Source organism: Falco peregrinus, chromosome 5, assembly GCF_023634155.1.
Source record: "Falco peregrinus isolate bFalPer1 chromosome 5, bFalPer1.pri, whole genome shotgun sequence".
Lineage (NCBI taxonomy): Eukaryota > Metazoa > Chordata > Aves > Falconiformes > Falconidae > Falco > Falco peregrinus.
This window is the reverse complement of record NC_073725.1, coordinates 39,229,961-39,255,419: the sequence shown is the minus strand read 5'-3', so window position 1 is coordinate 39,255,419 and position 25,459 is coordinate 39,229,961. Positions and strand designations below refer to the sequence as shown.

Below are 25,459 nucleotides of genomic sequence, written 5' to 3'. Positions count from 1 at the left end.
ACCAAATAATCTAGGGCTATGCAGCATTGTGAGTTATATACAGTTCTAAGAGAAAGGAATTGTTCTTAATGGAAGAACTCCAGCTGCATTTTCTGAAAGCTTGTGTATGAAGGTGCACAGCCTGCGGTACTGAGACATTACTAACAGCTCTGTGGCTTATTGCAGTACAAAGATACAACGGCTCTTAATTTAGGCCCTCTTCCCTGACTTCTTGAGTCACTGACACAGATACTTCATGTATTTAGTTCTCCATATTTAGAAGGATGTTTTGGAGAGAAATCTTTCATTGGAGCTTTTTCAATGAGTCACCAAGTGCGAACTGGCCATTAAAAAAAATACTGAAGAGGCTTTATTTGGTGGCTTGTGTACTGAAATGCAAGTTCTTTGTAACGTCCCATTTACCAACCTGTTAATTAGTTAACGTTAAACAACATGGAAGTCCTTTATCCTTTTCAGGACATGGTAATTAATACTCAGTAAAATTAAATAGTGCAGTTTTCCATTTATAACCTTCATTAGCTATCTGCATGAGGCGATGGAATCGGCAAGCTTGTTGGTGACACCAGGTTGTGTGCTGGAGGGCAGGGCTGCTTTTCTGAGGGACTTCAGCAGGCTGGAGAAATGGGCTGACAAGAACCTCATGGTGTTCAACAGCATCTGAAAATTGAAACAATAACCCTACACAGTAGTACACCCTGGGAACCAATGACTAGAAAGCAACATTGCAGCAAATGATGTCACTTTCCTGGTGGACACCCAATGTGAGTCAACCATGTGCCTTTACTTGGCAAGGATGAAGCCAGTAGCTGAGAGAAGCAAGCATTTCTGTCAGCTTGGCAATTTCTGTGACTGCGTCTGAAACTTCTAGTTTTACACTCCCCACTATAGGAGAGAAGCTAACACACTGGAGCAGGTCTAGAAGATGACTGCCAGGATAATTAGGGGGCAGGAGCACATAATGCAAAAAGAGAAGCTGGAAGAGCTGGGTGTCCTTGGCTTTGAGAGAACACTAGGTGGGGAGGATCTTATTTTTAATTAGTGGAAGGGTACAGAGTCTACTTCTGTCTTCTCTTAGAGGAGCTGGGTGATAGGGCTAGAGGCAACGGAAAAGATTCTAGCAAGGAATGTTTCATTTAAACATTAGGGAAGGGTTTACACAATGAGGTTGGTCAAATGCTGGTACAGGTTGCCCAGAGAGGCTGTGGGATCTCCATCCTCGGAGATACTCAACTTAATTGAGAATGGCCTTGAGCAGCCTTTGAAGATTGCCCTGGGTAGGAGATTGAAGCAGTTGACCTCCAGAGGTTCCTTCCAATGTAAGTGCGTACTTGCTCCATATCAGATGATGTAGCTGCACAACCATTTTATCCCTCCTCTGCATACAGCTGGTTCTGGCTCAGCTGAAGCCCATGGCCCAGAATGGAGCTTCATGAAAGAGAATCTCATGTAAATTCTACTATATGGCTCAAACCTTGTTTTTTAACCTGATTTCTATATAGTCAAAGATATGAAGTGATTAGTTTAGTGCTTTGAATTATCATGTGTCTGTAATGAAATAAACTAATCCTGAACAAGGTATCTTTTTTCCAGAGTTTGGTATTTTTAAATAATGTTGGTGGGTTTTTTTCTGTAATACTACTTTATAAATTTTTCCTGCTTTGTAGAAGTAGCTTGATTTCTTGTGCATCCTTTCAGACAATGAAATAAATGTACAACTGTAGTTGGAATACAGGCTATTCTGGTTTTATTTGTTGAGGTTGGGGTTTTTTTGTTTGGGTGGTTTTTTTCCAGATTCATAAATCCAGACTTTCGCATAAGGGAGCTGCCTGAGATTTATACCTACTTAATAAAGGAATGGAAAAGAATAGGAAGTTAAATTAATTTGTCTGGAATGGAAGTTAGACAGGCAGCATGTTCTAGCATAAAATAGTTGTAATGCTTAACTAAAAAGAAATAACTTGGAGATTTTAGTCTTTATTACACTGGATGTTATGACAATGTAAAATAAGCAAACTTAAAACAGTCACATAATTTTACTGCAAAGGCAATTCAAAGTGCCTGTTGATTTGGTCTTTATTTCATAGAAACACCTTTTAAGTTCAGTCTCAGTGAAAGTTCAGTCTCAGTGAGCTCAATTCAGAAATCCTGCTGGTGTTTTGGTGGGTTTTTTTTCCCTTGCATGTATTTCTATTATGTATACAGTGATTTGGGGAATCAGTTGGAGAACGAGGGTTTTAAAATCAATAAACCAGTGATTGGTTAATTTCTTTTACACCCCACCCCCACCCCATTTTAGCTATTCATATGACTTTCTAAGAAGAGAATGAGTCAAGTTTCTTCTAAATTAGTCACAAGCCTTAAAAGTATAGTGAATTCACTTCAGGTTTGTAGGTTGTGGTATCAGGGTAGCTATGAGGAGTTAGTAATAAATGACCTTCATTATTTTGCAGATTTACAGAGGTTCTCAATTTTAGCATCTACTCATGAGTATGAGGGAAGAAATCCTAAACCCCAAAATCATATGTTTCCTGGGAATAACTTCTGTGTGAATAATACAATTTCTAGCAAAACCAGACAGTATTTTCTGGGTGTCTTCAGCATGTTTTAGCTCCTTCACAGTATGATGATATGCAGATCAAAGCAGATGGGGTTAGTGCTAAATGGAATTGTTCAACAAAGTTTCTTTTTGAAACTTAAAACCTCAGTATGAGCTTTGAACAAAAAATATTCCCGAACCAGTCTGCCCACAGCCTACTGTGAAAATAAATCCTTTCACATTCTTAAAGCCAGACAGTCCACTCTGACCATGCCTTGGTTTTAGCTATTGTATATTTTGTTTTCCCCAGTACTGCCTGGGTCTGCTTACTCTAACTCTGATGATTTCTGTTGTCCTTTTTAAACTGCCCACCCAGCTGCTGTATCCAAACAGCTGTAACCGAGGGAACCTGAGAAATGTTCTGATGCAGTAATTGTGTGTTGTGGCCCTGATTCCTTACATTTGATTATGTTTCTGATGATGATTTCTCATTCTATTTAAATGTATTGCATTCTTAAAAGTAGAAGTGACTTCAAAATTTTTCAATGTAGAATTCAAGACCTGAGAGCAGTGTTCTGTTTTCAGAGTGGATTAAATGAGACATGAGGCTGTAAAATGTGACGTTTTGGGCTTTTTTTTTTTACAGAGTTTGCTCTAATTGATTAAGGAAGTAAGATTTTATGTTATGCAGACACTTGATTACATCCTGAAAATGACCAAGCTATTGCATAGGTGGATTATGTGCCTTTTAGAGTAGGTGGTTCTAGCATCCCTGATTCCTGGAATGTTCCAGCCTCGTGCCCTTCTGCTGCAATATGATATGTTTTCATACAAGCCACCTTTTAAAAATGGAATCTCTTATATTTATTTCATCTCTTTATAGGGGTATATTTTTTATTAGTGTATATTGTTAGTCATGGCTGTTCTCTGAAGCAAGCATTTAACAGCTTAAAGATGCTTCTTACTTTTACTGTAATACAAATACTGTTCCATTTCTTTCACTTCTTGTCTATTCCTTTTTTTCCCCCCTTGTGAATCTTCTAGAGAGTAGTTTAATGCAGTTAGAACAAGCTTCTTGCTATGTAGGATGTTATACGAGCGCATAGGGTGACACCAGGGTAGATTGCCTGCTGGAAATTTTCAGAAGACCTCAAGACTTAAATTCTCTAGTGAATACCTTGACCCTATTGATAAAGTATTGTTGTTTCTACATATCTACCAGCGATTGAAAATCTGGTGTATGGATTGTCTATTATGAAATACAATGCCAAAGGATATGCAGTATAGGAGGGAAGGAAGGGATGACTGTTGTTCAACAGTAGCCCTTCCCAAAGTGCATGTGGATATGTATTTTATTGGACATATTTCTTACCACCCCCCACTTCAAGACTGTGTTTGTTCAAAAAGCTTTGTGCCAAGTTAGTAGAGTTTGTTCTCACGAAGAGTCCTGCTGGGCTTGCAGCACCCAGACAGCTGTGGGCTTTGCACAGTTTGTACATTGCTGGTGTTTCTGCTTCTGTCTGCACTTCGGTTTGAAAAAACACTGTTTTGAAAGTGTTTCCATTTTTTACAGTATGCACTAGTACAAATCATCCTGCCTTCCTATTGCTGCTGCCGTGCTCTGGCTGTTTGGACCATCAACATCCAGGAAGAAAACCCAAAAGAAGGAACTGCTCTGAATTACCGCTTCTCTAGGCAGTTACAAAGACACATGCCAGTAAAAAATAAAGTGCAGAAATATGGACAAACAGAAGGGGCAGATCTGAAACAGAAAGGGCAGGATCAGCTTTGGTGTCAATGAAAACCACTTTAGAAACAACAGTCTTAAGTTTCTCAAACAACATTAGTGTCATAAAAAGATAATGGAGGCAGATTTCAAACTTGCTGAGTGCGTGCTTCATAATAACTCTTAAAATTACTTGTGAAGCTTCTGGAGAAGTCTGGTAGAAGTCACACACTGATCTGGATAGCAGTAACAGGGAACTGGACCTGAAGGAGAACAACCCAAGACAGGAGCAAGAAGTGCCGGAGAAAAAGAAATACGCTTTTTTCTTTTCTTTTCTTTTTTTTTTTTTTTCTTGTGGGGAAGGGATTCTCTTGTGATGCCTTTTACTTTACAAGCAGGAAGAACTATTTTTAAATAAGTGCCTGTGTGTTACATTGGCACTGGGGCTGTTTGTTCATAAAACAGCCATCAAGGGATTCCTGAGCATCACAACTCTGTGAGCTGCTGAAACTAATACAGCTGCTTCCTCTGACTTATGTCTCATCTACCACTTCTTGCTTTTGCTCCCGCAGGTGTGTGCAGTGAAAGTGGCAGTGGGATTCTTCTTCTAATGAACTGTATTCTTGGACCTTACCCCAGTGGATTTCTGTCTCATTTTCAGGCAGCCAGATATAAGTTCTACCAGTACTTAGCAAATGCTGGATTGATAATTGAACTTTTCCTAGTGGTGAGTCAGGCTGCTTAAGAACAGCTTTACCAGTCATGGTAAAGGAAGGTGAATAGGCTTGTCAAGCTGAAGGAGAGACATGGTGACTTGACTGACAGCTGTAAGCCTGCTCTTTTACATGAGCATGCAGGGTTACCTGGTCTCAGGTGGCCACAGGCTGTCTTTGACAGAGTGCCTCTGTCACTGCTTTGCCAGGTTTGGTAGATATCGAAGTAAAAGTCTTCCCTGATGTGAGGAGGCATGCCTAGCTATGGAGGTAGAAGGAAGGGAAAGTGTGTCCTCATCACAGAAGCACGACCACAGCAGGGAAAGCCCATGTGCAGATGTCCTCTGTGACTTTGTGAGCAGCATTCAGAAATAGCACTGGCTAAGAACCTCCTTTGCGGCGTCACTGACACCTCCTGAGTCAGGAGGATGACCTGGATCTTTCTGCCCTGCAGGACCTCTCTGTCTAATGTAGCAGCAAATAAGAGACACAGAGGTCCTAGAAGTCACCTAACCAGAAGTACCGGATCCACTGGTGAGCTAGCTATGTTTTGCAGCATGGTCAGTCATTCTTTTCTTACGACCCAGGGAACTGTATGGAGCAGATGTGGAAGGAACAGAGCCAGTGATGAACTCTGCATTATGTATTTTGATACCAGATGGGCTCATGGGCAAGCAGTATTAGAAACAAAGGTTACGTAAATCTAATAAATGCTGCTTTTCAGAACACATGCTTGCTGGCGAAGTAACTGACTTGTAAAAAGAGGTAAGGTAGCAGCTTTCCATCCAAAAAAACCCAACCCCAAACCATCCCACAAAAACTTGGGCAGTACATGAAGGTGAATTAGTGGACAAGGCTTGAGATGATCTTGACCACTGGACAGCAAGCCAAAGGCTTTTGCTGGGTAGGGGGAGCATTACTGTATGACCATTAGCAATCTCCTCTTGAACAGGCTTAAATCTGGTACCTCAGATGATCAGGTTCTACGGAGATCCAGCAAAACAGTCAAGTTACAATCAAAATCTTTTTATGATAATTCCCTTTTTTAGGCTGCAGTGTTCTGATTTAAAGCACAAAAAGTAATTTCCTGACAGGTATATTAGACTGTATAATTAGTGTTGAATGCTTAGATCTGTTTCTGGTCAGAGGAATTTTCTCCTTCATATTGGGAAGTTCAGTGAAATTTTTCAGGTATGCTTTGGCTACCCGAGTGTTTTTTGTGAGGAGGTGTCGTCTTGTTCTTCCCCAGCAAACATGAAGAGGAGAACAGTAATAAAAGTGGCAAGGTTTAGAGACTACAGGAGAACAGGGGAATTGTAGGGAGAGGGGCAGTTTGTTTGGCAAGTTTCCCTTTATTTGTTGTTGCTATGAAGTAGAGAAGAGTAAGGAGAAGCAAGGTCTGTGTATGTGATCCCATGAACTTGATGAGAGTAGGAGAAAAAACACACAGGACTTCTTAAGCTTTCTTTTTTGTAGCATTTGGCTACAACCTTTCCTTGATATTCAGCATCTCTTGGCGAGAGAGGTCTTTCATGAGAAAATAGGGGAGAAGTCTAAAATAATTCAACGTTCTTAAAAGACAGAATAGCACTCCTTTATCTTAATGTAAACGATGTTCCAGATGTGCTTTACAGGTTTCCTGCATTCTGGCTGAATCAAACAAGGTAAAGGCAGATTAGCATAGGCACCATCGCTTTATCAGGTATTGTTTGCTGAAGTGAGATGTACTTAACTGGTGATGAGAGCCAGGGTCTAATTTTGTAGGTCAGATCTCAGAACTCTGTTGTATCCTGTAGAAAAGTGGTGGAGACTCTGTTTCAGGTTATTCTTCTCAGTGCAGATATGGTTTTCTTTAGTACCTTTTGGATAATTAAAACTGTGCAAAAAAACTTGCATTTTGTCATGTTTAACCTCTCTCTTAAGAACTAACTTGGTGCCACGTTACTGGAGGTGAGTTAACATAATGCAATTTTTAAAAGATTCCAAGACAGACTTGTGGAACACCAGATGCATAAGCTTGATGCCTGTTCCTGGAGTATTAATAGAAATGATGTAATAATGTACCAAATGAGCAGACACATTGATAAAATGTGATGTCCCAAGGAACAGTCAACATAACATTGTAAGGCAAAGTCTGGCCTCACAACCTTACTAAAATTATTTGGAGACGTTAGCAGGGAAAATGTATTTGATATAATCTGCTTGGATTATCAAAGGGCATTTCACGTGATCCCTTGCTTAGAAGTCTTAGAGTCCATAGAGTGTTGGAGAAGAGGGAGGGTCTAGTTGCATGCTGTTTAATTAGGTAGGAGTAAAGAGAAAGTTTTCGCAGTGTCTGGAGATTACTAATAGAGTCCCAGGTAGATCTGTGCTAGGACCTGTACTGTTTAATGTGAGGGTAAACGATCTGGAAAAAATGGTAAGTCATGAGATGATAGTCTCTATAGACAATACTACAAACACAGTTTAACTGCAAAAGAATTTTATGACACACAGTGGTAAATAGTATATGAAACTCAGTATAGCTAAAAGGTGAGACATTATGTGGTTGGGAGAAAAAAAGGAGTCCTAAATTTATGTAGAATATTATTCTCTTAATTATTACCACTCGGAAACAAGATCTTGCGGTTATAATAAAAACTCTGAGGAAAATCAGCTTAGTCCTTACCAGTCCAAAAAGTAAGTCAGATGTTGAAAGAGTAGAGACCATGCTACCACCATGTAAATCCATGCATTTTGCATGTTGTACACAGCTTCTTGGCTCCTACCTCAAAAAGATGTTAGTGGCATTGGAAATAGGTCAGAAAAAGCAGAAAGGATCCTAAAAGCTGCACAGAATCCATTCTTTAAGAATCAGGGTTAGTCAATCTCTAAAAGAGCAAAAGATTGATAGTGATAGAAGGGTGATCGCCTGTAAAAGGTGGTATGATAGAAATCCCTAAAATTGCAAGTGGAAAGAAGAGAGTAAATAGGAAAGCTTTTGTGTTGTCTACCTCTCAGTTCTTGTAGACAGTGAAAAAGAAATTTAACAAGTGTCAGGTTAAAAACAGATGTTTCTTTGCAATGAATAGTTAAGCTGTGAAATTTCAGGATGCTGTGGCTCTTAAAATTTTCCGTAGGTTCAGGGAGTTTTTGAACAAGTTAATGGAAGAAAAATGCATTACAGGTTATTAATATAAAACCAGCTCACCTAGCTCAAGAATTCACCAAGTGATAAATTGTGGAAGACTAAGAGGATTGTGGAAAAGTATCAGTTCATGCTTGCCCAGTTTTTGTACTTTTCATTGGTACACTATGCTGGCAACTCTCCGGACAAGGTATTAGATGAGTAGTATTTGATCCAGTATGGCCATTACTGTAACTGTTCATAATCTTTGGAAACAAAATGGGAAAGAAAAATGCATATATTGGTAACAGCAGACTTCTAAAAGAAGTAAAGTTACATATCAAGTGTTTGATTTTGTATTTGTGAAGTCTAAAACCAATGGAAATTTTGCTGCAAACCAGATACAATGCTGTTTTCATGAAAGCACACAATAAATTGTATTAATCAATAAAATGTTGGCATCTGAACAGTAGAAGTGGTAAATGAGATTGTTAGAATTGAAGAAGTAATCTAGTTGTCATTAATAACTTTCCATAGAATCATAGACTGGTTTGGGTTTTGTTGGAAGGGACCTTAAAGATCATCTAGTTCCAAACGCCCTTCCACTGGACTAGATTGCTCAAAACCCCTTCCAGCCATCCCTGGAACACTTCCAGGGATGGGGCATCCACAGCTTCTCTGGGAAACATGTTCCAGTATCTTGCTGCCCTCACAGTAAATTTCTTCTGAATATCTCATCTAAATCTACCCTCTTTCGGTTTGAAGCCATTACTCCTTGTCCTGTCACCACATGCCCTTGTAAAAAGTCCCTCTCCAGATTTCTTGTAGGTCCCCTTTAGGTACTAGAAGGCTGCTAGAAGGTCTCCTCAGAGCCTTCTCAAGGCTGAACAACCCCATTTGAGTGTATATAATGAACCCAATTTGAGTATATATAATGAAAATCATCTTCAGCTTGCTTTAAGCTAATGTCTTGAAATAGAATTGCTGTTAGGGATAGAGTTCTTTCAAGGTAGGAATAAACTATTTTTTCTGCCATTTAGAATTTCAGATATTTATTTTTAAGCAAAATTTGCCTTTATTTTTGAGGACCGACGCTTTGTTTTTTCCAGTAAGTCTGAAACAACTTTCAAAACAAAAAAGGACTCCAGTCTTTGTCAGACTTACAGTCATTTTTAATTGATACTATAACCCTTCGAAATCTACAGAGCTGAAAAAAACCCTCTGGGGTTTGCTTTTATATTTTTTTAAAGGCTTGTCTAATGTTTTTGTAATTCCTCTTTTTTTTTTTTTTTTTTAAGCTTAATAATGTAGCTACAAAAAGCTCATTAAACTTTCTACTTTCTTGGTCTGCTGTAGAAGCCAGATAGTTTTTCGGGTTTCCAAACTGAGTATCAATTGAACCCATTATCTGTAGAACACACTGGCTCCAAGGATCTGTTGTAATTTTTGGAGTATTGCACACTGTGGATGCAAGCAATAAGAAAGCTCATGAGTAAATACGAATGATGAAGAATTCTCATTTCAGGACAAGGTCAATCACTTAGTTGCTGAACTAAAGAATTTCTTCCCTTGGCAGTTCATTGTTTAAGCTTTTTACAACTCTCTGTAATAGGAAACTCCTCCTGTTAACAGGAAAGATAATGGATTATATCAATTTCTGAGGTTGCAATCCAGGGAAACAATTTCTCTAGCATGCAGAAGAAGGTAAATAAAATTGAGGAATGCAACTCCTGCAGGTCTTCACAGTCTTTTAAACTCACTCTGGTGAGATTCTGCCGGAAGTTCAATACCATCCTGATCCTTTCTGATTACTTAAATCTTTATCTTGGCAAGCACAGGTATTAGGAGACCTTACTGTTATCAAGGATCCTTCATTTCTCAGTACCCAAAAGCTTGGTTTCTTCTGTGAAATACCATGTATTCTTTCATAAATTGGGGCAGTAGTTTTCATCCAGAAACTGTTGGTCTGCATCTTTATCTTTTGCTGTATCAGCCATTTACCTAGATCAAACATTTATTTGATATAATAGTTTTGGATCATCAGATTTGGCTGAGATTCTATCTTGCCCCAGATACCTTTGAACAACCTTCTTGTCTGCCTTCTCTTGGCTTTTAGCACAACAGTAGGATGATGTCCAAAGAGCTGTCTTTTGTTTAATCTAAACTCATGGAAGTTGCTGTCAAATTTACTGCATTGGAGACAAAGAAGATTTTTAAAAGACTTTGGCTCAAGGAAGGGTAATTTGATTATACAGGCTGGTTAGTGAAGCATGGTGTGATGCAGCCTCTGTGCTAAACCAATACAACAAAATCATTCCTGGCCTTCTGCAACAGTATTGCAGTAATTTAAAATGAAAACTTAAGTGCAAACTGGTTAGCCTTAATCAGTACAAATGCCGTTGGATTTGTTGGAGCACAGATGCTCTTCTATTGGTATGACACATTTCTGCATGAACAGAGAGATTTTTGTTTTCAGGCGTGATAGGAAATTGAAACAGTGAATGCAATAGTGCAATGTTTCGGCAGACATCAGATATAAGAATCTGGTGACCTGAATGTCATGGTTTAGAATATAAAGAATGGGGTTTGTATCAAAGTTTTGCTGTTCAAGAAAGACTGTAACGGGACTTTTAAAAGAACGATTAACGGTAGGTCTGTGTTCACTAATATTTTTTGGGCATGTAAGCTGAACTGTGTGCCAGGCAGGAGTGAGCAGAAAACTCCCTGGCTGATACTACCAAACTTCTCAACAATATTAGCTGTGAAAAGAACATAGAAAAAGTGAAATTAAAAATTAATTCATTTCTGTCATAGAACACCTGCTTTCTTATGTCTTAGATTTTTAATATAAATACTAATTTTCAAGCACACTGTAACATGCATTTTTCTTAAACTTGGATGTCAGGAGGGGTAGTAATGTTAATCGTTTGTTTGTGCTTCTCTTTGTTTCTTAAAGAAGCTTCATTGTCCTGACTGGAGCATTGTAGTGACAAGTAGCATAGGCACATACTACTTGAGAAAGGTTCAACAAGAGAAAAATCGTTGTAACAGGCTTATACAGTCTCAGTAACTTCCTAGAAATAAGAAGTGCCAGAATAAGGGATGTTTGTTCAGGACATTACAACTCACCTGCTTGTATAGGCCCTTCATTAATATGTCCTTTAGTGTAAATGAACACGTACTAGTTTTGCCTTATTCAGCTTTCATGACAGTGGTCCATGAATGATGAAGGTTTTTTAGTCTCTGTTTTCTGTTTCCATTTTCCACCCACTGATTACTGCAAACTGTTTTCCCTTGTTTCCTGCTCCTGGCAATCCAGCCAGGCTTGTTACTCCTGCTGTCTTTTTCCACCACCTTATCTGGTTGCCAGCAGGAATAGTGACAACATAGGAGAAATGGCATAACTGCTGTTACTGTCTCCTCTGACTAGCTGGATCACAGAGAAGGATCCACTAACTATCAAGCACCATTCACTGTTTGATGATCCCAGTGTCTGTACAGTTACTTCTGGTAGAAACGTCAAGTAAATAGATGAAACTCTTCTCAGTTAAAGTTATAAATATTTTATGACTTTGGTAAAGCAGAATGCTTCTTTTTAGACTGGTTCTTGAAAATCTTCGTAATACAAAATCTGTATAGTGTGTTCAATTTTGTGCAACTGTGATGCCAAAAGGCTCAGATTTTGCAAAATAAGGGACTCGGGTAGTTTGTATTTCTCTTTACTTCCTTGCCTTACATAGGAAAGCTCAGTAATAGTATTCTCCAAAGAACAGTAGTAATTTGTATTGTCTTAGTGTCTACATCAGTGACTAGGTATGTTGATTCTGTTAATAGAGAACTGATAGAAGAACTAATAGGAGAACTGCATAGCCATCAGGTCCAGAGAGGTGATTCTTCTCCTTTGCTCTGCTCTCCTCTCCTGTTGTGAGATCCCACCCGGAGCGCTGTGTCCAGCTCTGGGCTCCCCAGTGCAAGAAGGACCTGGACCTGTTAGAGCAGGGCCAGAGGAGGGCCACAAAAATGGTCGGAGGGCTGGAACGCCTCTCCTGTGAAGAAAGGCTGAGAGAGTTGGGGTGGCTCAGCCTGGAGCAGAAAAGGCTCCAGGGAGACCTTGTTGCAGCAGCCTTTCAGTATTTAACAGGGGCTTTATGAGAAGGGCGGAGAGAGTTTTTACCAAGGCCTGTAGTGACAGGGCAAGGGGCAATGGTTTTAAACTGCAAGAGGGTGGATTTGGATTGGACATAAGGAAGACCTTTTTTATGATGAGGGCAGTGAGACACTGGAACAGGTTGCCCAGAGAAGTTTTAGGTGCCCCATGATTAGACGTGTTCAAGGTGAGGCTGGACAGGGCTTTGAGGAGCCTGATGTACTGAAAGATGTCTTTGCCTGTGGAAGGAGGGTTGGACATGATGATCTTTAAAGGTCCCTTCCAACCCAAGCCATTCTGTGATTTTGCCCTAAGGAATAATAGATTGTTTTGGATTTTTAAAGTAAGCTTTATTCTTGCTCTCTGATTTCTTCAGCTTGATATTTGTCTTGAAGCCAAAAATAGTTATCACGCAACAAGGATTTGTTTCATTGTAATTACACTAGAGTCAAGAATAATCTTCGTAAATACAAACTGTGACATGCTATAATTAAATTTTGTTATCCACAGCCTTTATGTAAATGATTAAACAGTTTGTACACAGTGGGAAAAACAGCCCAGTATTTCAGCAGAGGTGTTCTGGCAAAAGTTAAAAACATTTCTTAGTTATGTGTTTGTGTAAATTAGATGAGGTCCAATATATCTTTTGCTATTTCCCAGCCAGAGTCAGAATTTTGCCAGTGGGTATGTTAAATATTTTATTGGAAGTGCAGCAGTTGCAGTTCTGCTATTTTTCTGGCATATGTTAGGTGCAAGTGATGATCCTTGTCACTGCAGTTACCTGAATGTCTTGTTCTTAGCAATGATGACTTGAGATTCTGGGAACTTAGCACCAGGACAAGAAGGATGTGTACCTCTTGGGCTAGAAAGAGTTAAGGAGTTCCTAAACTTCTCTCTCAGAAATGTCATAAAATGCTTGTGAAATACCGTGTAGAAAATTTATTTTGCTGTGGGAATCATCTCATTTTAGACACAGAGTGATCCGGATTCTGTGTTTAGACCTTAAATGAATGTATTGCTTTGAAGGAGTGCTGACCAGTTAAATTACCTCTTTGTTAAAAGGAAATTGATTTGTTCATTCATCTGAACAAAATCAAGATCTCTTTCAAAGATCAGTGGGGTCACATTGTCTTTTAGCTTACGGAGAACAAAACCAGCATGTAAGAATGCTTCCAGGAAACAATAAAAATATGTGCGTGCTTGTTTCTAGTCCGGTACGTCTGTGAACATTGTTTGTCATGTCTCTGACAGCTGAATGTGCTTTCCTCACCTCCCACTTGAATAGCATAGAAACGGATATTCTTTAGTGTAAGTAGAGTATATTTTACAAAATCTAATTCCACAGATATTTATAAAATAATTATAATGCACCAAGTAGACATGTATTCTGTCACTCTTCAAAGCATAGCTTGCTTAAGTGAAAACAGAGAACCCTGCAGACATTGCATGTTAGTTGAAATGGTGTGTAGTATTTCTTTCAGTGCTTTCAGTTATTTGTATGATAAACTACAGTAAGTGTGGCTTAGTTTATTCAGAACATGCAGACTATCAGCAGTCTGCATACAGAGCACTGGTCCTCTCTGTAGTGTAGTCAGGTGTCAGTGGTAGGATACTGGCTTTCCCCTGATAATTTGAAATATGGCATGATATTTGGGAGATTCTACACTGAAAACTCATGGGTTGAGATAAAGACAGTTTATTAGGTAAAGCAAAAGCACACGCAAGCAAAGCAAAACAGGGAATTCATTCCCCACTTCCCATGGGCAGGCAGGTGTTCCACCATCCCCAGGAAAGCTGGGCTCCGTCAAGTGTAACGGTTACTTGGGAAGACAAATGCAACAATGACAAATGGTGTCCCCCACTTTCTTCTTCCCCCAGCTTATATATACTCAGCATGACATTCTATGATATGCAATATCCCTTCGGATAGTTCATGTCAGCTGTCCCAGCTGTGTCCCCTCCCAATTCCTTGTGCCCCTCCAGCCCTCTTGCTGGCAGGACCTGAGAAACTGAAAAGTCCTTGACTTGGTATAAACATCACCCAGCAACAGCCAAACCCATCAATGTGCTGTCAACATTGTTCTCACACCAAATCGAAAATACATCACTGCACCAGCTACTAAGAAGAAAATTAACTCTGTCCCAGCCGAAACCAGGACAAAAAGTTTGTTGCATCAGCTCATATTTTGTCCTTTTTCTCCTTCAGTTGAAGTAGAGGCTTTGGTGGCAGACGTAGCTTGTTAACTGACAGATGAACTGAAGACTGCAAATGGACAGATCTTGAATGTTTTACAGCAGGGCACTCGTGAGCCACAGCAGCTTGAGAGCGGCAACAGCTGTCACGTCTTGGTTTCTCCTGGACTTCCAAACATGCTGGAAGCCAACTGTTACAGCCAGAGTACTGAGGCAGCTTCTCCCCTGTCTCTCTGTATTTCTGCTAGCATGGTTAATGACTGATTCAGAAAAGACTACAGCATGTCCCACCAAATTTCCAAAGCATAAAATGCCTGTTTTAATGTTAAAGATGAAAGAAAGACCTTGTGAAAGTGAAAACTATTAGCACAGTTTATTATATCATATATTTTAAGCGTGGAATTGTTTTCTGACTTAGTTTTGATCCTGTCACTTCTCTCCTTGCATTCTTCCAGGGATTGGTTTCTTGGTATCACATCAAATATAAGCTGTTTGCCTTCACCTGAAGGGCTTTCATGGACTATCCCCATTCTATCATCTTGCATTTTATTTTGATAGTGTGATGATTATAGTTACATTAGCCATTTGCTAAATTTTCAGTACTTCTCTGCTGATTCTTGGTTTTGCAGGGAGCTTCACTTCTGTCTGTTTGAAGCCACATAGTTGCTGTGTTCCATAACCCTTCAAATTCTTGCTTTTCTTTGACTGAGAATTTTTTCATTTGGAGAGTGGCCATGTTATGCAGACAAGTATTACACTGGTTTTATTTCATTCACCTTTCTATATAATTTCTGTATCGCATGTAACCCTTAATTTTGCACATGGGCTGTAAGCTTTTTTTATGGAAGCAGATGTCAGTTTTGTTTCAGTGACTTATGGAGTACATACTGCATATTCCTAACATTCCCAGATGTTACGATAATGTACATAACAGTTCAAGCAATGTGCCTACATCTTTTATATTATTAGTTTTTGAATACTGTGCTACCTACTAATGCATCCATGCTCCATAAAAAATAAATAATTTGCTTGGTGCGATATAGAATCGATACAACTTAAAATTTTTGCCTTTTCTGTGCTGCAGTAACTTGAGCTTTTAGTTCTGTAGAGCCACCCTACACAGCTGCTCATTTCTCCCATGCACTTCCAGACCCCTGCCCAAATCCATTCAAATCTCATCTTCAACATCTCAGTAGTACCACCCTGTCCCAGCTTCCTCTCAGGCTGCGCGAGGGCACCTTCTTATCTCCTTATACTCTAAAAAACCCTCTGTCATCCCTACCCAGGTTTGTTTAATGTTTCAGTTCTGGGCAAGAGGCAGCATGTTCTGCAGCTGATGCAAGCTATCCATGTGCTAATTGACAGAAATAAGTGCATAGCAATTGGTGCTGTACTTTCTAATTTCAAATTATGGAAGGTTTTATGCTTTTCATCTTCTTATGGGCACTATTGGTACCTTCATTATTGATTTACATGAAGATTCTAAGAAAATGGTATCTTTCAGGCACTTGGTCATGTCTAATTTAGTTGATACTCTTGGAATCTCTTGGTGGTGGATAGGGGTAGACAGATAATGTAATACCATAAACTAATCTCATTGACAAACTCCACTGAAAAGCATTCTTTCAAGTTATTTTTGAGATCCTAGCTGTTGAAGGTAGTATGAACTGCTGGTTGATTGAAAAGTGTGTAGAGTTTTTCTTGGTTTTGTACAGCCTTTTGTGAAGGCCTGAAAGTATCCAATATTTAGAGTAATGCAGCTCTTTCTGCATCTGAAAACACATTTAATCTACAGCACTGAGAGCTGTGATATGGTGATGTGAACATGCGGTGACTTTCTGGAAGAAATACTATATCTGCGTAGTATCTGTATGTTTATATTTTAAAATAGATGACGGGAAGATGGAAAAAACTGCAAAATCCTTAGTGTGTTTGAAGGATCTGGGCTTTGGTTTGTGTATATAACTAAACATATGAAGGGTGTGCATTTGCTTTTAGATGAGTGCCTACATTATTATTATGAGAAACTTTCAGCTGCTTAATTCAGTTGCTTGTTAGATAACTCTGGTCACAGATGAGAATATGGGCAACATGTTTAGCATGTTGAGTCAGCTGATTCAGCAGTATCATTGTTCTCTTGCACAATGAGATAAAAAGGTAGGATACAACAGCTCCACAATAAAGGTTGCCTCCCCAAGGTTTTCTAGGAAAAGGGGATGAAAATGGAGGCCATGAAAACCACTGCTCTCCTTCTCGAACAGCCCTGACAGCGCTCGTGAGATTAGGACGAAAGTGGTCTTTTTCCTCCCCTTCACAAAATGACATCTCAGAGGAACTGTAGAGAGGAGACAATGCAAGACTCCTGCTGGTAGGATTTCATGCAGAATGAGATCTGAGCAAAGCTATAGTAAGGCTGGGATGCAGGGTGACATGTAAGTTCACAACAGTAGCTGAAGGCAGCTCATGAGAGGACTACTCAGGAAACAAAAATACCTCGATGCAGCTCTTCGCCAGGTTTCCCCAAAGCCTTTTATGGGACAACCTGATTCCCTTGGATCCTGCATCCACATGCTGATTCCCTTGGATTTTCTGCAGCTCTAGACCCCTTGGATTCCTCAGTTTCTTCTGTCTGTAAGGCTGTCTGGGCAGTAACTGTGCTGGAAAGCCAATGTAGAAATAGAAGTGTCGAGATAGTCCCAACAACTTGAACATAAGATACTGGGCATGAAGCAGCTTCTGCCCTGCCTGCTTATATGTGCCCAACATAACAAATCTCAATTTCCTAACCTGCTGTGCCTGGCATATTTGGATCCCAATGTGTGCTTTGTGGGGTGAAAGGTCTGGCATGGAGCAATCTGGATAGGATGACACATGCACAAAAAGAAACGTCCTAGAAGGTTCATTGTGCTATCAGCTGCAGCCTGGTGCTGAGTCCCCTGTCTGTCCCTCTGACACAAACCAGTGAGTGCTCTTTCTGGCTGTACGACCTGATAAGCTTCTCATGTCCCATCTCATGAGGAGAGATGCTGCCTGCCCTGTCTATGCAACTGGATCGGCTGGTCCCCTCCATCAGATAAAGGTGAGAGGCTGGGGAGCACAGCATCTGGAAAGTACTTTGACATACTTGTAAGATGCAGTTGGTTTGTGCCAGTATAATGCCTGCCATCGTATGGATCCATTTGTTGTTGATCTTTTAAGTGTCATTTTAAAACTGAAGTTAGGTGTTTTAAGAACAGTCTGCTTAGCAGAACTGTCAAGATAGGGCCGTGATAATTCCTGTGTTGATGTGCATTTGTCTTCCTGGCACAGAAAGGTGCTGTTTACACCCATCTACGCAGCTTCAAGCACATTTTAATGTGATCTTCTTTAAGTAAAAGTTAAACTGATGTCTGCTTTTTTGCATGCTTTTGAAGAATTTTACCTCTTTGTTTAAGAATTTTGCTTTGGTTCTGCTGTGTTTTGAAGTCACTTCTAATTTTTAATTCAATTCATGCATAGAAATTCAGTGCTCATCTGTGTCTTGCAATACAGTTGGATATTGGCCTTTTTTTTTCTTTTCTGTATGTTCAAAGAGTATAGGTAGTGCAGATACTTGCATAGGGAGATGGCACAATTTATCAGGGAAATAATCTGTGAAGAATTGGGAATGTGTGTGTATTTGCCTAGAAGGACTTAAGCAATTCATGAGTTTACAGGCCCTATGTACTTCTTCACATGCCTTCTTACAGTGCTGTAGCTTTGAGTGAATTCATCTCGGAAAGAGCGTTTTACAGAATAACTGAAATATTGTTTGTCTTTTTAGGCTGTGAGGCATGTTACAGAACCATACAAGTGGATGAAGGGGAAAGGAAAAAGTGCCATTGATAGCTAGGACAGCAACATGGGAAATACAACCACCAAATTCCGCAAAGCTCTTATAAATGGAGATGAAAACTTGGCCTGCCAAATCTATGAGAGTAACCCTCAACTAAAAGAAACTCTTGACCCAAATACTTCTTATGGAGAAACGTACCAGCACAATACTCCGCTCCATTATGCTGCTAGGCATGGAATGAACCGTATACTGGGGTAAGTATGATTTGAAGTTTTGCTTGGGTGTGAAGAGCTGACCTAAGAAATGCAAGAGTGTCAGCTAGGTTATAAATACCTAATATGTGTGCACATATATGTGTACATGTATGTGTGTGTTGCAGACAGGGAATGTGTTACATGTTCAAGTAGTAATAGAAAACACACAAATTAGTCTGTCATCACAGACTGGTATAACAGTTTTAAATTTTATTTTTAGTGTCTTGGTTTACAGTTTTGACTTGCTTCCCGAATACTCCTATACCATGGTTCTTTGAAAATAGTGACTGTTCCAGCATTCTTGATGCATTTTCCTCTCTTAAAATAGCCTGTAAAGCCGTCCATAATGGATACCACACTGATTGTATCTACTTCCAGAAGGCACAATATATGTTTATTCTTGTGTTATTCAGGCAGCTTTTCTTTTTCATTTTGGATAACAGTGAGCATTAGTATCTTGATAGTGACTAAGTTTATTATTGCTGCAGTTGATATGTATGACAATCCCTGACATTAGCTACTTCCACTCTTCTATATTTTTGTCAGTGCTTCAAGATCAATTAAAGATTAACACCTCATCTATGTCCAGACATCGCAGGTACAAGCTGTTGTGGTCTAATATTTAATGAAGCTAGTACCAAGTAGAAGTTGCTAAACCTCTTCAGTAGGTAGTAAGTTAGAGAGAATTTTGTAAACATCCTCTTCCTTATATTAGGGAGCAGGATGGAAATATATAATGAACTGTGTTGTTGTTAATATTCTTTTCATCTCTGTGTTTCTATCAGCTGATGGGTCTGTGGTATTCTTCATACGGTTCATGTTGTCCCTCATATGCTGTAACTTTACTAGTTATCTGGCGTCCCGCCATAAATTTTTCCTCAGTGTTTTAGATTTACCTAACCGGTTTTTATACTTTGTAACCTATCACTTATCTTGATTTTTTGCTAAGTATTTTTGTCTTCTCTCCCATTTATTCTGTTTTAATATTTTTAATTGATATTTTTATTTCATTGCTGAATCTGTTTGTTTGTTTCTTAACAGCCCCAAAACTTTCCCCCATTCCTGATTCTTGAATTACAGGAAAAAAATAACTAAACCAGATTTAAAATAGCATCCAGTTTTTATTTGAATCTTCTGTGTGATTTCTTTTTTTCTTTTTTTCTCTTTATCTCTTTCAAGAAAATATCTCTTAAGAAAATAGAACCTTGCTGAAACAGGGACATGCGAGATTTTTTGCATATGTGGAAGGAAATGGAGTTATAATTACTGATTTCTGAACTGTCCATTAAATTAATTCATATTGCACCATTATGTTGAGATCTCAAATGATTGCTTTGTGTTAAAAAAAAGGTAATTTAGAAAAGACATTTTACTGCTAGCTGCATGGGACATTTAACATCTAAGTCTCACCGGACAACTCACTTAGATTTTGCACACATTGCAAACAAACGATCAACAGAATCATTCTTTTTTCTAGTTTGAGTCCAAGGTTTGCAATACATTTCTTGCCAGTAAGCAGTGAAAGTGCTATTGTTTGCTAGTCTGCTTCTGAAAACCTGTATTGTTAGAATTGTCGCTGTTGGTAGGAGTAATTTGCTGAGGTTTTTTTACTAGTTACTTTTCTGCTGTCTTTCTAAGGGCTTTGTTCAGAATTCTCTAGGACATACTGCACAAAAATTGAGCCTGTCTGTTAGTAAGAGTGAATAAATAACTATCTTACAGCTTGTCAGTTTGCAAAGTTGACAGTAGGAAAGGCACAAGTGAATTCCAGTTAAGCCTCTTCCTTTTGATACAGGAAGTCCTGGATATGGCAGAGATTAAATAGAATATTAAAACGAATGCTTTGATTTACTGATGAAGTGCAGTAGCTGAAAATAAATGAATTTTAATCTGTTTGTATTTTGAGAGAAATTCACAATTATGATATGTCTATAGTACTATAATGTTTTTATTCATCCCTTCATTAAACCTTGTAAATATTTGGGAATCTGTAGCTATGCTAACTTGTAGTTCAAACTCTAGATGTTACTTACACATATACCATATAATTCAATTTTTCTTTATAGGCTTATATGTGTATTATTGTAGGTGGATAAGAACTGGCATGTTTTACAATTCACTGTGTGAAATTTTCCCAAAATAGAGTAGGGCAATGCAGTTGTAAGTACACCTTTTGCGTAACAGAATACATTGAGAGAGATACTCTGAGATCTTTAGAAATAATCTATCTGGCAATGCTGTTACCAAATACTGCGGCAAAGGGACAAATTCCCTGTTACCAGATGTATGGCTGGTGGTGACTGTCCAAAGACACGGTGAAAGCATAGGTACCTAGTTTTCAATGAGAGGGAGTTAGGGACATCCTGGTATCACAGTCTCAGAAGAGTAAAGAAACAAGAAACTGGAGAAGAGGTGAAAGGGTCGTGAAGCGAAACTCCAGACCAGGACAAACTTTGTATAATCCAGCATGAAGCTTACTGGCAGAAAGTTAAGCCAACAAAACTTTCTCAATCATTTTGAACTGCACAGTTGTTTTACATCAGGTGTCTGAGTCAACTGGCTGCGGTGCCTTTCATCCAGCATCTACAGCCCAGAAACTGGATTTGGTATATAATCGAGCTGTAAAAATTTGGAAATTTGCTGTTAATATTTTCTCTCTATACAAGATGCAGCAAGAGTGTGTTAAAATACTAGGATTGTTTCTGTGATAATTTTTCATGAGTATCATAGAAAGCTTTGGTGTTTTAGTAATGTTGAAATAAAAATGGAAAATAGGTAGGCATTCCATTAATATATAACTTCTGCTTGGTCTGCAGCCCTAAATAATGTTTAGCTGAGACATCAGTTTGTTTTAGCAGACCATTTAATGTTTAAAAACCAAAAATTGCTGGTCACAGCTAACTAGCACAAAAAATAATTTTCGAAGCATTGCTTGAAGTTGCCTGAAGTTATTACATAGTGCTTAGCAGCTCCCCGTAACTGAGAGCTGCTGTCCGTTTTCACTGTCCAGTTAGTGGGGTTATGTAGTTAGATTTTGGGTGAGGTGGTGTGATGGAGGGCTCATCCCCAGGAGTGCAGGGGAGCCCAGAGGCAGAGCAGCAGGGGTAGCCTGGTAAGCTCATCGGACGGAGAAGCCACCTGCTCCAGGGCTGTCACAGGAAGGCCATCCACCCCGTCAGGAGGAGTCTACAGAAGGGCATTGTACAGGGTTTATGTGACAAGGTTTTGGTAGCAGGGGACCACAGGGGTGTCTCCTGTGAGAGGAGATCAGGAGCTGCCACTTGCTGGACACAGCCAGCTCCAGCCCACCACTGGCCAAAGCTGAGCCTATCAATGATACTGGTGGCATCTCCATGATAACATGTTTAAGAAAGGCTAAAAAATGTTGCACAGCAGCTGTTGAGAGGGGAGTAAAGAAAACGTGAGAGAGACAGCCCTGCAGACACCAAGTCCAGAGAAGAAGTAGAGGGAGGAGGAACTCCAGGCACTGGAGCAGAGATTCCCCTGCAGCCCCTGGTGAAGCCCACGGGGAGGCTTCCCTGCAGCCTCCTGCAGCTCTTTGGAGGTTAATGGTGAAGCAGATCTCCACCTGCAGCCTGTGGAGAGTCCCTGCTGGAGCAGCCTCCTGGCAGGAGCTGCAGCCTGTGGGGAGGAGACCACACAGGAGCAGGATTTCTGGCAGGACCTGTGACCCCATGGGGGACCCATACTGAAACAGTCTGTTCCTGAAGGACTGCACCTTGTGGAAGGGACCCACGCTGGAGCAGTTCTTGAAGAACTGCAGCCTGTGGGAAAGACCCACATGGGGGCAGGTCTGGAAGGATTGCATCATGTGGGTGGGACCTCATGCTGGAGCAGGGGAACAGAGGCAGGAGCAGCAGAGAATGAAGCATTATGAACAGACCACAACCCCATCCGGCATCCACCGAGCGGTGGTGGGGAAGGAGATAAAAGAGTCAGGAGTGCAGTTGAGCCTGGACAGAAAGGGAAATGGGGGGAAAGTGTTTTCAGTTTTGTTTTGATTTCTTGCTATCCTACTGTGTTATTAATTGGAAATAAATTAATTTCCCCAAGTTGAGTCTGTTTTGCTGTGGCAGTAATTGGTGAGCCATCTCCTTGTCCTTATCTCAACCCACAAGCAAATTTTGTTGTATTTTCTCACCCCGTCCAGTTGAGATGGCGGAGAGAGTGAGTGGCTGGGTGGGCACCTGGCAGCCAGTGAAGGTCAACCCACCACAGTGATCAGGGTGGTTTGGAGAGGAACATGCTTGGGACAACAAAGCAGGGGCTAAAAGGGGCTGGTGAAATGGAAGTGTGATCAGACTACAATGTTTTTCTGATCATGCCTGATCACTGCAGTCTGTCCTGTCTTCTCATTAAACTCTATTACTAGTTAGAATCCCATCACCTGGGAAAATGCTGTGTGCATGTTTGTGTACACAGGTCTAAGTACCAGCAACTGAAGTAGAGTCCTCATGACAGACAGGTCCCTGAGCCTGGGATGCCAGCAGCTGGAGAGACCAGAGTGCACGCATATGTCAGTACGAATATCAATGTGTAACAGCTAACGAATATCAAAGCTGGACTAGCTAGCAAGTTGGGTAAGTGGCTTGGGAGCCATGTTTCAAGTCAGCATTAAGTCCACAGGTCACCCAGAAGACCTGTTCAAGGCAACTGGAAATGAGGGGATCAAGGGGCCAGGTACTGGGGATCTGCAGTATGTGTGTGTGCAAGGTAACTGGAAGGTCCAGGTCATCCAGTGCCAGTTATGGGATAAACAGCATCCAAGGCCAGTTACTGAAACAATCAACGTTGTTATATGCATATATTTGCCACTAGTGGACCTTCATCCTGCTTGCCTCGAAGGGGGAACAGAATGAGGCTGCTAGTGGTGTTTGTGGTCATGAGAGTGCTGTGTGTTTCTGTCCATGTACATCTATGTGGACCACATGTATACATGTATCGTGTATATATGATGACGTGTCTCTATTGGGAATACAGCCCAGCCTCTCTGCTGGCTGGACCTGGGTGCATGGAGCTGCATCAGCCTTGCCTCCATCTTTGCCAACCCCTAACAATCTGGAGCCTTTTACTAAACATAGAAAGATACAAAGAGAAAGTATATGCCTTGAAATGCCTCCAGAAAACATGTGAAGGTTACTTTCAATTTTGGAAGCGAAGAACTAAGCATTTCAAGTTTTCTTTATGGGACTATATTGTAACTACTGCAGGAACAATTTAAGGGTGATTTACTCAGTGATTTTCTTCTCCAGTCTCCAGACATCTGCTGGTGGTGCTTAGATTCGGCATTAATGTTCAGAGAAGTTTGCTTTGGTCTTAACAGCTCTTATTCAGAAATGACATCTCTGTTACAAAACTGTATTGATGTTGCTATTCAGACTGTGTTCACTGCAAGCTAATAAATAGGTGGTCTCTGATGGATGATACATAGGGCATCTTGGAAGTAAGAGAAAAAAGTTATGTAGCTCTCAGAAACATCAAAAAATAGTAGCAGCACTTACAGATGGATTTTGAAAGCTTTGTACAAGATATACATTGGTTTTATTCTGCTATAAACATGTATCACAATTCCCTGTGAATGAAAGTCTTGACAGAAGATTCACGTCCAAGAGGATAGTTTTGAGTTTCATTCACTAAATGGGTGTAAAACTATTACAGGGAAAGCGCATACAGGAAATCTGTTTTCTTTAGAAAATGCAGTCTTCACATAGTCAAGCACCTCCGATGTCCTCGGGCTTTTTTTGCCTATGGTACATTTAAGACCATCTTGACTGTCAGTTTGAAAGAATTGCTGTCAGTATGGAAAGTTGCTAGGGTATGGCTGTTGGTGAACCACTCCTAAAATTCAGCAAGGGAATAGGCCTTTCTAGAGGGCAGCTGAGGTGGAATGGCTGGAAATCATGAGGAACCCTACTTGTGATTGAAAGGGGAAAAAAAATATCTTAGATAAAACTGTCATTTTGCAATGTGTGTTGTGGCGTGGCATTCAGTGTTCTAGCTTTGCTGGGAAGCATTTTGGATCAATGACAGATTTTCCTCATCATGTGCTTCGTGCTGCTGTGTCTGAGCACTTTGTGAGTATTCAAGCCAGAAGTGGATTGTTCGTAGCAGTTGCTGTTGGTCCTGGGTGGAAGGGGGAGGAGGAGGAGGAGGTGATAGAAACAGGGCTGTGGGGAGGCAGGACCAGTTTGTGAAGCTGATTTTTTTTCCATTTTTTTTCTAGAACATGGAAAACAAAGGTTTCTAGTTACAGAAGGTTCTGGAAATTGAGGTGAATGCTGAAACTGCAAAAAAACCCACCAAACCCCAAACTTTAACATTCTTGATGCCTGCCAGTCACTAATAATAGTAAAGGAACTCTGGCACTGAAGGCATAGCTAAGCTAGCCAGAGAGAAGCACTGGTAAATATGCCTGGGATCTGGCTATAGAAAGTATTTCTTGTTTCACTGCTATAATTTGGGAAGTATTTTTCAGTGCAGTAGAATGGCAGAAGATCAAAGTAGTGGTGGTTTCCTCTTGGTTGAAATTTCCTGATATGTTAAATAAATTAAGCAGCTCTTGGAATTTCAGGTTGATGTAGGCTACAGTCTTGTCTAGTCTTGTCTTACTGTACTTTATCTAGTTTTCTTGGCTGTTCAAGGGGTTTCAGTAAAGGCTGATCTAAGCAATTTTAATGGAATCAAGGAAAGTGTGTTGAGTTTACCAATATGTTATACAGGATGAATTTGGCAGAATGTTTGCTGATATCAGAGGGAGCATCACATTGGTCACAACACATTCGGGACTGGCTCTTCCCATGTCAGGTTTTGTAGATTTTTATTTCTTTTGCGGTCATTGAAAATTAGTTTTGCACGTATAGCAGGTAGATGTGTGCAGACTGTTTTTCAGAACATAATTTTTCTATAGTTGAGAGGATATTTGAGGATTTTTGTGCTTTAAAAATTATGT

The 25,459-nt window shown here is 40.0% G+C and overlaps 1 protein-coding gene across 5 annotated transcripts in view; it reads left to right on the top strand.

Moving 5' to 3' along the window:
- The window catches only part of ANKIB1 (ankyrin repeat and IBR domain containing 1), a 92,138-nt gene that overhangs the window by 12,299 nt on the left and 54,380 nt on the right, over positions 1 to 25,459 (top strand). For all 5 annotated transcript variants that reach the window (XM_055803645.1, XM_055803643.1, XM_055803644.1 and 2 more), the window contains exon 2: positions 18,224 to 18,489. In XM_055803645.1, the coding sequence (XP_055659620.1) occupies positions 18,302 to 18,489 (188 nt within the window). In that variant the 5' untranslated portion in view covers positions 18,224 to 18,301. The remainder of the gene's footprint in view (positions 1 to 18,223; positions 18,490 to 25,459) is intronic.